Source organism: Diadema antillarum, unplaced genomic scaffold (assembly GCF_040938485.1).
Source record: "Diadema antillarum isolate AM-2024a unplaced genomic scaffold, OU_Dant_1.0 seq00000823_RagTag, whole genome shotgun sequence".
NCBI lineage: Eukaryota > Metazoa > Echinodermata > Echinoidea > Diadematoida > Diadematidae > Diadema > Diadema antillarum.
The window spans coordinates 271,852-287,435 of NW_027271700.1; the positions used below are offsets into that span (position 1 = coordinate 271,852).

The 15,584-nt window shown below is 39.1% G+C and overlaps 1 protein-coding gene across 1 annotated transcript; it reads left to right on the forward strand.

Moving 5' to 3' along the window:
- Nucleotides 1-496: 496 nt before the first annotated feature.
- LOC139739984 (acetyl-coenzyme A synthetase-like) lies at nt 497-15,270 on the forward strand (the record flags this gene model as incomplete). The annotated part of the gene is made up of 4 exons (XM_071650581.1): nt 497-1,029; nt 9,382-9,473; nt 13,383-13,486; nt 15,215-15,270. Coding segments are annotated over exons 1-4 (578 nt in total), but the record flags the coding sequence as incomplete, so codon positions are not given.
- Between the last annotated feature and the right edge of the window lie 314 nt (nt 15,271-15,584).

Consider the following 15,584-nt stretch of genomic DNA (forward strand, 5'->3'; position numbering starts at 1 on the left):
TGACTCTTTACCATTGAAGTAAAAAGATGACTGAACATTCATAATACATTATTTTGTAATGCAAATTGATATAATAGTTAGGCAGGCCTATATTTATTGTGTCAGCGTTTTGTAAAGTCAAGACAATTTATACAGATTGATTACAATTTGATACGGATCTTCAAAAGGACGGATGTTTGCAGTTCATCGCAAGCTGAAATCAATTGCAAGTTTTGTGATAAATTATTATGTTGAACAGTGAGTTGTAAATGATGTAGCGTGTACAAGACAGCAGTAAACTTGTAGGACTAAATTGAGATTAATTGGGACTTTTCGACTAGGCAAAACTTAACGCCCAATGCCCACAAGAGGACGCTCTTTATCTACGACACACTGGTGCATCGACAGGGCCAGGGGCTGTGTAAATTACGAACAGAATCATCCGACCACTGGCGACCCTGGGACAGCGTGTCGCCTGATCGGCCTCGGTAAAAGTGGCAGCAGAGACCACAAAACCACCTGACTCTAATCGGACTCCGTTTGAATCTATAGGCATTTTCATTGCATAGCTGCAGCATCGCAGCGCGTATTATCCGGATCTATAAAGCAGTAGTAGTAGTATAGTACAGTGTAGTCCCACACGCTTGTGTGACTGAAGTTAGTGCAAGTATACTGTGGTGGACGACCGTGTTGCAGGCTAGATTTTGAAGGTGATTTGGCAGTCATGGCGAGCGAAAGTGGCGACCAAAAAACTGAGCTCTATTATCCCAACGGTGATTTGCAGAAAAATGCCCACGTAAAGTCGCTTCCACAATACAAAGATCTTTACGAGCAATCAATCCAAGACCCGGAGGCGTTTTGGAGTGAAATAGCCAAGCAGTTTTATTTCAAAACCCCACCAACCCCGGGGAAATTCCTGCAGTACAACTTCAACGTCAATGATGGGAAAGTTTTCGTGAAGTGGTTAGAGGGAGCGACGACGAACGTCTGCTACAACGTTCTGGATCGTCATGTAAAGAATGGTTTGGGCGACCGAATTGCATTCTTTTGGTAAGTAAGACATGGTAGATGGCTAAACAGGATGAACAAGCTCATATGACATGTGATAGGTCCTAAATCAAATGCCCGACAGTAGACTTCTAATCCTCGAGTTAATACAAGTGTATGTGAATAACACGTTAACAGTCTGGGGAAACCAGAGGGCCAGGGAGTGTGGGGGGGGGGGGGGGGGCAAGGGTTCTCTGCTGTAGCTGCTTAACGTTAGACAGAAAAACCTGTTTGTCATGAGGAGTCTTATCATTTTTTGACTTTATCTGCTCTCCTCTGTAACCGTGGAAGAGCTGTTGAAAAGGGGATTCCGTGAAGCCAAGCCAGATGCAGTCTCCGCAGAACGTATCCCCAACGGCAACACTCGACACACGGCATGTCCAATGACCAGATCCTGCTTGATTTAATGATATGAATCTCTCCTCCTCATGCACTCCCATCCTGGGCCCTAGAAAAACGTTAGCTATATTATGAAGAGTCATAGGTCTATATCAGTTTGGGAAACCCACTCACAAGGGGGGCCCCTCCTTATAAGTAACCCGTCCCCCTTATAAGTAACCCCGTCCCCCTTATAAGTAACCCCCGGGGCACCCCTTATAAGAAGTCTCCACGCTTTTTTGCAATGCAACGCGAAAATGAAAGGACTGCGGCAATTCGCTTGATTATGTCCATAAAGCTTCACAAGTTTCCTAGTTACTCACGAAATTTGAGCAAAATCGGTTTGAGGCATTATATCTAAAATCATGGATTTAAATGCGATGTCAAACGACCCATGCGAATGCTGAAATGCGAGCGACTACTGGCGTGAGTGTCGCCAGGCGCGGCGGCGCGGCAATGCTTGAGTGCAGACGTGGCGACGCGGCGGCGCGGCAATGCTTGAGTGCAGACGTGGCGACTAGGTACATGTACTCAGTCGCCACGTCTGCACTCAAGCATTGCCGCGCCGCCGCGCCTGGCGACACTCACGCCAGTAATCGCTCGCATTTCAGCATTCGCATGGGTCGTTTGACATCGCATTTAAATCCATGATTTTAGATATGATGCCTCAAACCGATTTTGCTCAAATTTCGTGAGTAACTAGGAAACTTGTGAAGCTTTATGGACATGATCAAGCGAATTGCCGCAGTCCTTTCACTTTCGCGTTGCATTGCAAAAAAGCGTGGAGACTCCTTATAAGGGGTGCCCCGGGGGTTACTTATAAGGGGGACGGGGTTACTTATAAGGGGGACGGGTTACTTATAAGGAGGGGCCCCCCTTGTGAGTGGGTTTCCCGAACTGATATAGTCAAGGCCCTATAGACTCTTAATTGATTATTCCCTATTGTCATTGATAACGTCATCCTCAATTTGCGCGTATTTCCTATGCACTCCCGGGTTGGCGAACTATTAAACGATAGGCACTGAATTAGTCCAATGCCCATTGGCCATAGCACACCTAACTACACTTGTATACACAGTGCAGTAGCTGTACTTACAGCGTCTGGTCGGGCTATAGCACACCATGTATTACTGTATACGCTGTTATTTTTGTGTACAGATATTTTCGCGATTGATGAGGTTGTAGACATTTTCGCGAGATGTTTTCGCGAATCGACGCCGATGCTTACGTTAATAATCTATTAACAAAGGGCGTGGAGACAATTTTGTGTGTTGTTAAATTCGCGATCCAACTGTGATTCATGAAATTCGCAGAAATTAAACCCTTGCGAAAATAACAGCTTACCGATATAAGGCCAAGTAAAAAAAGAAACCAGTTTCTCGTCCTCGCGCGCATCGATTTTGGCCGCCGCATCGATTTTTTTACTATTTACTATTTTCAAAATGGCGCTGAAAATACCAAGAAATTCATAATTCTCGTCCCAGCCCGCTCTCCGCCCGCATCGATTTTCAGTTGCCGCATCGACTTTTTTGATATTTACTATTTTTTCGGCCGCCGAAAACACAAAATTGACAATTCACCTACCAATCGTGATGTGTACGCGTCCTCTATAGCTGGAGTGCAGCTGTAGCTTCCGTAGTGCGTATGTAATAACGCATGCATTTATCACACTGCGAGCTCGGCAAGAAGGAATGACCCACAAAGCAGTCGAACTGTAGTTGGATGGGCGCGCGGGCGCGGGCCTGGGCTGTGATGTACAGCGCACTCGGTACGTCGTGAACGCGATAGCGGCAACATCTTTTGCGAACGATCGCTGATACTATAGTATTCCACTTATATTTCGCACATTGTTCGTATTTTTCCCCGTTTCTCATATTTTAAAGGGATGAATTGTACTGTACAAATGCTTGTGAGGATTGTATCGAGTTTACATTTTCATGTCATTGTGACTATGTGCACGTGTGTGCAGTGTCGGAAGGTAGGGTGCCAGTGCAGTGGCCGTGCTGGCCGCGTATTACGTATAATTATATGCGTGTCTGTAGCTAGCTGCTAGGGTCCCCATCCCCCTGGTCTGTCAGCTGTCTGCACGCACGCATGAACATATTCGAATGTGTAGAGGCCCAAACACTGCTCTGTTAACGTTGCATCTGACGGCGATGTATTGTTCTATTTTGAAGAGAAAATGAATGCGCTTTTCCAGCAAATGTAGAATTATTAAATGGGTGTATCTACAAAATAAATAACTTTTCCACGGATTCTGGTTTGTCGTATTTCTGCGGGATACTTTTCTTTACAATGTAAATTCACGGACACGGCCATGAGTCGTATCACCTGTAGTGTGATACAATCAATTCATCATCCAAATGATGAGTGATTATCAAATGTCTTTTTAGAATATGAAGAAACATCTTTAAATGTTTAATGCTATAATGCCATATCAGTATCATTTTGACATCCATCTGCAATTGTACATGTACCAGCCAGTTTCCAGTTGAATGTGCTACAATTGTACTGTGAAGAGATGCAGATACAATATACCAGTTGTGTGGACACAAAAAGTCACAAACACCAATGATAAAGCAGTGTTTTGAATATCATGGAATTTATTTCAGTCGTACATTTGTTGATAGAATGTTTCATACCTGTTTCAATTAATAGCACAATACATCAGAATTGCAAGCACACTGGTATCAGAAATGCCATTACAACACTAAATACCAGTATTAAGATGGTCATTTTCCCTTGACATCTGTAGTGGAAAGAAAAAGCAAAATGTATCTGCATGCATGAAGTTTCATTTCAAGTATGGTACATATTACATGTATATCTATTTGTTTGAAAATGCACAGAGTGCAGGCAAGACATACACTGGTGACTTGGGATCTGGTCTCTCATAACACAGCTACCAGAGTGATATTTCATTTCAGAAATTGGATATAGAAAATAGTAAAGCCATCTCTCGTTACCATTCTCAGAATTACTGGACGAGAAACACATATTACTTTCATTTTGACAATCCTCGAAAAAATAGTAAGATATCAAATAGTAAGGACCTCCCTCATCGCCTTGCTCAAAAAACCCGGACGAGAAACTACTTTCTTTTTTTACTTGGCCTAATACCACTCGCATGTGTTATACCCCATATTTATTATATACACACTTCAATGGAGGATGCGTTGTGCATCATCGCATTTGAAAAACTTTGTTTTAGAATCAGCCACCTGAAATCCATTCGATATCAAAAACATTCTCCGAAATGGTGCTGGGCCACTGCGGTGATTGTTTACACAGTCGTGCGTTGAGCAGATATGCGTATTATGGGTTAACTTAATACCAAAACCGAATAGGCCTAGTGCATGCGAATTTGAGTTGCTCCAAGTTGCTCCAACACGTAGTGAAAAACGCAGGCGACGCAAGCTAAAAATAGATTGACTTGATGCGCGTATCTGCGCATGCTCAGAACACATTTTTTTCCTCTGAACGTCCCCGTCACGAAAATCTAAAGCTCCCTATTGTTAAAAATTGGAGGCTGTTATGGGCCTAGCCCAACCAGACGGTGTTGTGACTTTGCAACTGATTGACAAATTGCTGTGCGGCGATAGGGCTGTGTACATAGTTAGTATGGACCCCATTGCTAGAAACTGAACATGCCCAACTTCACACCAAACGTAGGACCTGGTATCACCTGGAACTGTTCATTTGATCAATATCAAAGCGAAGTCACAGAGTGTACATTGATTCTTGTAGTTGGTACCCCCAACAATTTTTATGCCAGCACTGTCCGGAAGAATTTTGTTACTTTCAGTGCATTTCAGTAACTGTTTACTGCAATTAATTCAAAATGCAGGTATAACTATGGCACATAATTTTTCAAAGTACCAGCGCACAATGTATTGTATTGTTCATTACCTGTACAGGTACATGTACCATACATTTTGTTCTCTGTAGAATAATGCAAGGCGAGTATGTGCACAGATATTTGTTTACAAGTGACAGCAAAAAACAACATTACATACATGTAGTAAGTCCTCTTTTTTTTTTTGCATCTGATTGACATATTGGTCTTCATCACCATAAATAAGCACTGAATTGGACAGTGTTTTAGTAGTAGCCATGACATTTAAAAGAAATCAGTGGGCATTTGAGCAGGAAATTTACAGCAACCCATTCATGCCAAACAAGCACAGGTATTCGGGGAGTAAAATGAGAAAACTTGAATTGCTATTGGTTATTATTACAGGCACCTGGCAATGTTTAATGCAATGATTTGCTACTGTACCGGTCAATATGCCATACATATTTTGTGAGTCTAAATTTTTGGGAATTGGGAATTCGCGACGATTTCGTGAGTGGTTAAATTCGGGATCGTGGAGTCCTGTACTGAACGGAGAAGAGTACACACGTACGTCACATTCACATCAGGATCAGAGTCAATATTTTCGTGTGTCTTTAATTTCGCGAATAGCACCTGACTCACAAAATTGGCGAACATAAAAACCTCACGAAATATTCGGCGTATACAGTATGTCGAATTGTAATGCAAAGTCTTTAAAACTCTGAAACATATGAAAATACCATTCTGTATCAAACCTTTTGCTAGTCCAACTTGTGCTGGGCCCTAAACCCCCCGGATTGTCTTTGAAAATCCAGTAATGATACTCAAGTACTGTTCTTTCTTTTTTCTGAACAGTTTAAAAACATGTGTACTATTCTACAGTACCTTTTGTTGCCCAAAGTAGGCCTACTGCCTGTGATTTTTACAGGATACATTGGATTTCTCTGTGTGGTACAGTATTTGAAAGAGTTTGTAGCGCTGAAAAAATTCATTGTGCAAATGTAAACATGTCAGTGGTCATATTATGCTTGTATTATTGTACTATTAACTCCCCTTGTGGCGATATTTAATATACATGTAGGGTCATTACATATTTCAGTTTCCAATAAGAGTGAATGCATATTATCTGGAGAAATAAAATGTCATATCGTGTACACTGTAGTTAATGTGAACGTTAACTTTTTCCAACAGCTCACTTATGGGCAGGGTACACAACATTGATTGTGTATTACATGTAGGTATGCTTATTACAGTTCCTAATTTCCATTTTTGTACTGCTGTGTACACATCACCTACAGTAGCTGCATCGTGGCTCCAAACTGCACAGTGCCTATGAGTACCGGGTACAATGAGTAATCAGTGTTTTTGGCCTGACTGCTAATTAAGTGACTAAATTGTCTAGAGGGTCAGCGGTCCCTGGAATCAATTATTTGTCATCAGGCAGTGGCAGTGAGTTATAATAACACACTCATAAAATTAGATTCTGTGTTACACTACTTCAGGGATGCCAAGTTCAAAAAAAATTTATGAGTGAGATTTTCATGACTCGGTATCTCGGCATGTGAATGTGCGCGCGAGCGAGGGTGTGGGAGGGGGTTTTCCCCCCTGTGGCCTCCCACGGTAGGGAGCTTTTTCAATTTTTAGCTCTTAATGGTGCGATCAGGTGCATACTTAAGTGACTATTTTTACTTATTTTGAAAGACAAAAGGGAAATATACCTTCATTTGCAACTATCACTTTAATCGTTTGAGCTAAGTATGTATGCTCATTATTATAGGCCCAAGTTGCAGACTTGGCCCGATGCGTGAGAAAAATGGGTGTCATGCGTGAGATCGTGAGATTGCCCCTAAATGCTTGAGTCTCACGCAGAATGCGTGAGACTTGGTAGCTCTGCTACTTGGGTACATGATAATTCATGCTCACTACAGTGTATGTTTTGTATACATCATAATGCAGAGCTCTACATACACATTATGTGTATTGTCACACATGAAGCAATCTACTGTACAAGCTTGTACTGTATAGATCTTCATTTGATTCAGTTATATTTATTCTTACACTTCAAATTCATGCATCCACCCAGAACACATTTAACCCGTTGAGGACGAGTCCCGAGTATACTCGGGCAGGTGTCTATGGGAAATGCGTGTTGTAGCAAAATCAGTCCGTCCTCAACGGGTTATTAACATTCCCACAAACAATCTTTTGATAGCGAGCTCTACAATTTACAATGCAGTGGGGCCTGTATATTTGAATAAAGCAGGATTATGTGATGGGGTAGCTTAGTGAAAATAACAGTTCACAGACCTGATGGGAATAAGGTAAAACCAGAAAGAGAATCGTTGAGAGGGATTACAGCATATATTTATGAGGTTCTTTACTTAGTAACCTTGCATTGTTGCAACTTGCAGACTCTAAGAAAAGGCCAAACAAACATGTTCAGTACGTAGATTATACATGTAGCCCCTTCTTCAGGTTAAAAAAAAAAAAAAAAAATCCAACAAAAGTTTTGCTTGAAATATTAAATCGACCACAAAAAAAGACAAAGTACACTAAGACTACTATGATCACTGACTTGATGTATGAATTCCAATCAACATAGAAAAGAAGACATAAAATCATTGTACAATATACTTGTATGAATGTATCAGGGTTCATTGTTAAGTGCACCCATGCAAAGCAAAGTGGAGTTGAAAATTGATGATGATTTCCGCAATGGAGTTTCTGTACAGTGGGTTCCTCTATCATTTTGCACATCTGTGCAGTACTATCCAATTAGATGCCTTTTTTTCTTTCTTTTTTTTTACATTTGTCTGTTAAGTCAATTCAGTGTAGAATGAGGTGAGTTCTGTGACAATGTATCCTTTGCATTTATCAATCAATTCCCTATTAAAACAACTCAATTGAAGGATTTTATGATTTTGAATGTACAGTCATTGCTGGGTAGCATGTGCTGAAAAAAAGGAAAAAAAGAAAGAAAACAAAATAGTTTAAATGTTACACAAGTACATGTACCACAGCCAGTCAAAATTTGGCTTCAAGACCCAAGACTGAGGAACTGAAAAATGAACTGTTCGTCAGACTGTAAACACAAGTGGTGTGATGTCTACCTTTTATCTTAAGTGTCGTACCTTTGCTGACACCCAACACGTGTAAATGTCCCCACAGGCAATGCATACACCCATCATTACACTGTAGATACAAGTAGCTCACCTGTTTTTCTTTTTTCTTTTAAAGCTCTAATTAGAGATGAATCAATATTTGAAGAGTTTGTTCGCAAAAACCGATAAGTCCATTTTTGAAGATTTTGAAGTACGGTCTCTGTCATATACACGTGCAAATTAATACCTTTTAAATGATATATTGGTCACTATACAGTATGTACATATAAAGGTACATTTTTGAAGTTACGGTCAAAAGAAGCAAATTTTTTTAATTATTCTCTTTATTTTTCTTGACCTTTAATCGCAAATATCTCCATTTGGCAAATATGGACTTATCGGTTTTTTGCGAACAAACTCTTCATTTGTTTAAGATTTAAAACACAGTGACTCGATTTTGCCAGGCTCAGGAGAATTATGCTTCAGTAATCTCTGCGAGAGTTTACCGCTTAAGTTTAGAGGGAACATTTGTTCCTGCATTTTGCAATTCAAATTTGCCTTTCAGAAGTAAAGATTCTGAGTCAATATTTACACATGATTACACATAATAATGGGATTGATATAGATTTCTAATCTAACATGTCTGATTCAATTCTGAACTGAGAACAAACACACTCTTTGCGGGGTCCCTTTAAACCTTGAAAAGAATAATTAACTTCTGATTCATGTATAGATAACCTATCCATTCATTATGATAAATATGCAGTAAAGGAGATGCCAGGCTGTTAAAAATGCTGACAGATTGATAATTTAGGCAGCAAAATTTCATGAGAAATTGACAGTCAGAAGAGAGAAAGAGAGTGAGTGTGTGTGTGTGACAGAGAGAGAAAACACTTTAGGGGGAAGCATAAAAAGGAATTTAATGTTTTAGAGAACCTTTGTATGAAAGCTTTGTTTAATTTACTGTAGCAGTGATAACCAAAACATACTGTACTGCTTAAGGCATGTTATCATGTAAATCTCTACTCCTGCCATACCCAGGGAAGGCAATGACCCGGACGACAGTTCAAAGGTCACATACAAGCAGCTCCTGAAGGAAGTATGCAAGTTTGCTAACGTCTTGAAGAACCATGGTAAGTGTGTGCAAGCTGGTGTTTCTCCCCCCCCCCCCCCCCCCCATCAAAAGGGAGCAATGTCCCTAGGAGGAATCTTTCCTCATGTAACACTTACAACTTCCACCAGTTCTTATAAAATGGTGAAAATATATCGTAAGACTAGAAAAACACTCGCAGAGTGCCCACATGTACTTGGGCCATTCTCAGATTAAGTGTTCAATTCCATGTGAGTAAAACCGAAAAATCAACCACAAAGTAATACATTCAAAGATGTGTTTTCGGTAACTTCAAAACCGGTCAAATACGAAACAAAAAGTGGAACATTCTAAATGATGGCCATTCATTGAGTAAAAATGATTTGAAATAGAGCATCATATATGATTTTTGATCACCAATCAGATACGTTACCGCAAATTTACATGTTGTAATGGACTCCTAACTTTGAATTAAATTTATTGTTTTGACCCAATTTCTGTTCAGGAAAAGACATCTGTCCTCCCTAAAGATATTGGGGTTTTTCAAGAGGTAAAGATGTTGTCATCCCTTGCTAATTGGTAGAAATTATTTCTGTGTGGTAGGTTGAAATATGTTTTTTGCTGAAATGAAATATAACCTTAAGATTCACTTTGTATTTTTAGCAAATTTCGCTTACAAATAAAGTTTCGAATCCCACAAATCATGCAAAGGGAACGATCCGATGTGGAATTTCCACAGGAAACAAATATGAATTGCTTTCCTGGGGAAATAACTATTGAAAAACGTCGAATCACCTTTGGTAACGTATCTGGTAAAATATAAGTAATAATTTTAGTTGTGTATGAATTAATAAATATCACCTGTTTAATTATTTACCTCATGAATTGATGTAAAAATGAATGATGTAAGACCAAATTAACCATTTTAAACATTGTACGTAATATTTAAACTATGAAATGTAGTGGAAAAGAGCCCTAAATGTGAACGCTGAGTTCAATCATTCACAGAATATTCTCATCTTACGTCTGAATGTATTTATCCATCTGACTATAAATATTCATTAAGTTTTGATGGATAACGCAAACAAGGTTTAAAATATATATTTTTGCAGGCACTAAGAAGGAAGTAGGTACAGTCTCTATGAACTCGATATGCTAAACAGTTGTTTGACCTATGGTAACGTATTTGGCTCATCCCTTTTAATGAAAATGAATGAATAATTGTTCAACTTATCAATGAATCTTGAGTAGTTCTTCATATGTTGAAAACACTAGAATAAATAATATGCAACAGAACACTGAAACTTTTCTCGGAAGCGTTTCATAAACTACTTTTTACTCTTTCAAAGTTTGGTAACGTATCTGGCGTACCGTAAATGAATCTGTCGGTGAAGTTACAGAGCAATTTCTACTGAATATTCTTCATTTGAACACAACTTTAATTTTTGATGAAAGCGTCATTCTATGCAGAATTGTTTTATGAACACTTTGTTTTTCATAACATTATTTGTCACCGTGGGTGCCCTGAATTATACGTAACGTATCTGCTAAATCTGAAAAGCAAAAAACAGATATGCTGAATCTTAGCTTCGTCTTGTAAAATAAACGTTCAAAGTTGTTGCATAGAATATGAAAGTGGCTGGGTTTTATAGAATAGAACTTTGGAGTTTATGAGCACACAACGATTTGTTTGTAAAAACATTTACAATTTCTTTTCAGCATTTTGATTATGTGGTAACGTATCTGTCGGAAAACTTGGCATTAAGTTGTGAGACACTGACGCAGAAAGAAAAATCATGTGAAAGTGTTGCTCTTTTTTACCTCTCTGTCCTTTTGGTGTAAGAATATAATCCTGAGGTCCAACAAAACGAAGAATGTAATGTGTAGGGATGAATTTTGACCAGATTTGATCCCCAGAAAGCACAAGACCAATGAGCAAAATTCGGTCACGTATCTGGGGTAACGTATCTGTGGTAACGTATATGGTCGACCATATTATTATGAGAGCGATATCTACCAAATATTTCTCACTTGTACTAAACTTTAATGTTGAATCGATGCGTCATTCCGAGGAGTAATGTATAATATACAATTTGTCTGACATTGCAATATCTGTCGCAGTGGGTGGAGTGAAAAGTATGTAACGTATCTGTCCAAATAAAAGTGTAGAAAACTGATATTTCAAACATTGTACCGTATTCTCAATAAAGAGCTGTTGCACCAAAAATCTAAGTACTTGCAATGTATGAAGTATATCCTCAGGGTTTCATATACACAGGGTCATTGCATAGTCTTGTTATTTTCGCAATGCTGTAACACTAAAGAAACTGGTAACGTATCTGGCGGTGAATTTGGCGACAGGTTTCAAAAGGCTATAAAAAAGAAGTCAATAGAAATTTTGGAACTTATTGAGTATTGTGATTAGCACATATGATATGCTCATCATCCATGAAAATGATATTTGGAAAGTGTGTTTGTTGACGGAGAGGAACAATAAAACAGAATTCTGAAATAGCCGGCGACACTGCGTTTTGGGGGTCTTAATGAAGTTTAACAGCAAAATTTTACACAAAAAGGCAGACAACCGCATTTGATCGTGTTTATTTTTAACAAATAAAGTCCTCGTGATATATTACAAACATTCAAATAGTATCTAATAGGTTTCAGCGAACCGCAAACTGTCATGGAATGTCGGCGACACCAAAATTCCGTATTTGAACGCTTTTACTGAGAATGGGCCACTTGCAGTATGCTGAATATAGCCCTGTTGTTGAGTGCAATTTATGTACAATGTATGTGCTCCTCAAATATGTGCAGCTTGAATTCCCTTGTTTGTTGGACCTATCTCCCAATGGTAAAGAATTCTTCAAGAAATAAAAAAAAAAAAGAATGAAATTCCTGGATCCAAACAGTGATCTACATACATGTATATCATTACCAAAATTTAATCATGTGTTCAAACTGAAAATTGCACCCAAATCCCTTCACCATTTTTTTTAAATCTAGTTATTTTGCAAAAAGACAAACAGACAGACAAACAGACAGACAAACCAATGCTGACAAAAGCAACCTCCTTGGAGGAGGTACATTGTAGATATTGTGTGTACATGTATCTATCATGAATGACTGGACCTGTGCTCGTCAGGCTTTACAGAGTACAGGGAATAATTTTCCAACTCATATTTGATTTAATAGCATTTTCAACTGATGAAAAGTATATCAAGTGGTATCCTGTACACTTCTATGGAAGAAAACTGCTATACAAAAGTTAGTTTGTGTAGCAGTGGTGTAAAAATGCATAGCAAATTGCGATGCAATACCGGGCAGGGCCCTGTTGCATAAAACCCTTACCGCTGGACTTACCGTTCCTTTCTAGCGGTAAGTCTTCAAATTAGCGGTAAATTTTATAATCCTTGATGCTGATTGGCTGTGACGCCTAATTTTGACGGTAGTTACCATTGAAATTCAACGTAAGTTTTATGCAACGGGCCCCTGGAGTATGTCCATTATAAATGCTGGGCAATGCTTGGCTATTGTGGGGGGGGGGGGGGGGGAGGAGTTTTATTTGACTGAGTTTCACTGTAATTCTAATACGTACAATGTAATATTCACTTTGATGCCAAAATTTTTATTGAATCGCATGTAGAATACACCTAAAGGAACAGAGATGTGTATGTGACACATATTTGCAAATATTCAGCATCGGCATAGAGCAGCGTAAAGAAATGTCTCATTCTTTTAATAGTAGTGATAGTTCATGTTTTTATTTTGTGATTGTCATTTGCTACCATGATTATCATGATTATTGTTAAAAATTTTTGTTTTCGTCATACATGTACAGCCCGATCATATTCTGTGGATGGAGAATTTGATTCAGGAGGGGCAAATTCGCAGAATCACTGTCAATGTCAACACTGGTAATGGCCTTTTCACGACTATTTGTATTCCACAGGGGTGAAGAAGGGGGACCGTGTGGCCATCTACATGCCCATGATTGTGGAGCTGGTGGTAGCCATGCTGGCCTGCGCCCGTATCGGAGCCATGCACTCCATCGTGGTAGGTGGTGACCTTCTTTTGGGGTCTGGGGCAATTACCCCCCTAGGCAGTTACCCCAGACCCTTCCCCTGACCCTAATCCTAATTCTGAACCTAATCCTAACCCTAACCCTAACCCCAAACTCCAAGCTGGGGGGGGGGGGGGGGGGTAATTGCCCTCGGGGGAATTTGCCCGATATGCTTCTTTTGGTATTGGAGGAGGAGTCCAACCCTACATTCAAACTAACATTTAGTTAAAAAAAAAGAAGAAGTCAAACACAAACAAAAGTGACAATTTCGTCACAGAGAGAAAAATGAAAAAAGTTTAGGAAATTTTTCAATTGTGTATGTTTTCACTAAACAGTGATGGTATTCACTGTCATATTTACTCTTTTTTTATTTCATGCAAGGGTAGATTATATTTTGACTTCCCCCAAAACAGACACAAGAGCCTGCTCGTGTGAAATGTTGATGCTTGTGTACAAATCCTAGGGGGATAGATTTTCCCTCCCAACAGTATATATAATGAAGATGTTATTTGAAGCCAAAATCGGCCTGAATAGCAAGTTGCCAATTGTGGGATCACTGACAGTTGTTGCAATTTAGAAGCTTTTGATAATTATACGACCAAAATAAAGCAATGTAGTACATCTCCAATGTAATGCTCTAATGGAAGAGTCTTCATTCCAGGATTCAAAATACATTGTAGTAGCAATGGAGGATAGCAGTGAAGGATGAAAAAAGATGTACGCATTGAAGCGGCAAACCAAAGAAATAACAGTTTCTTGGATACACGTGATAGAAAGGCTGGGCTGCATCAAGCTGCTAAAATATATGTTCTTGGTTTGAGAGGGTTAATTATTAAAGCCGAAAGGGCGAGCAGTTTCTGTGTAAGCTCAAAGGGTGATTTCCGGTAAACAAAGTACAAATACCGGTACATGACAGAATAGATGGAAGGTCACGATACAACAGTTGGTAGAACTCTGTAGAAGTACATGTAGGGACCTACTGTAGTGGTACTAGAACTTATGAATATAGCGACCTCAACAGGGAATAATTTTCCTGGTATCACATCACAATTCGCTATGCATTTTTACACCACTGCTACACAAACTAACTATTGTGTAGCGGTTTTCTTTCATAGAAGTGTACAACATATTTAAAATATTGTTCATCATCTGAAATTGCTAATCAAATTTGAGTTGGAAAATTATTTCCTGCCTCAGTTAGACAGAATCTTGCAGAAAATGTTAAGTGGCTATTAAACTGCCTGTTAAAGGGAATTATCATACAGTATGATACAGTATTTCACATTATGAATTTCTCCTCACCAAGTCGACATTTGATATGAAATTTGGGCTACGTACTTCTAAGTGTTTGTATGTGATCAAAATTTCATTTTGTGTCATTTTCCTCTTGACGTGTGAGCACATTTAATAGATAGATTGATGGATCTAGATACCCATGACAATAAATTGATCTTAAGTAATCTACACGGATGAATAAGGAGAGAGGAGATAGATGAATAGATGGGGAGAGAGAGAAAAAAAGAGAGAAAGAGATTATTAATACGCAGTATGTATATGTAGCCTGAGAGAACAGATTGGTGGTCATGACTACAGGTAAATTTACATCATTAGTTCACCCTTACTGTGCTTTGTTTGCTGATTAGCACAGCTGTCTGGAAGCTGATTGTCAATGAATAGAGATTACCTAATCCCCCTAATCCCCCTAATCCCTATTTTGTCAGCATGGCCTTCCTGTCAGACTGAGGCACATTGCTACATCTGAGTACACAGCTACAAAGTAGGTCCAGTTATGGATTGCTGAATCCTGATAAAAAATTCTTGGCAAGTTTACAGTTTCTGGTGGTATACTTAGCATTTGGGAGCTGCACAACGCAGGAAGTACAGATACAATGTACATATGTGAATGTGTGTGTGGGAGGGGTGGGCAGGTAATGAACTGGTGTCAAAGTACATGAAATCGCACAGTGGTAAATCATTTCTATCTGTATTCACGTGTAAACATTAGCTTTATATACAAAAGCATATGTCACATTATGCTCTCAGTGGTTCTCAAAAAGTTCATTCAGAACCATCCCACATGGATGGGCACAT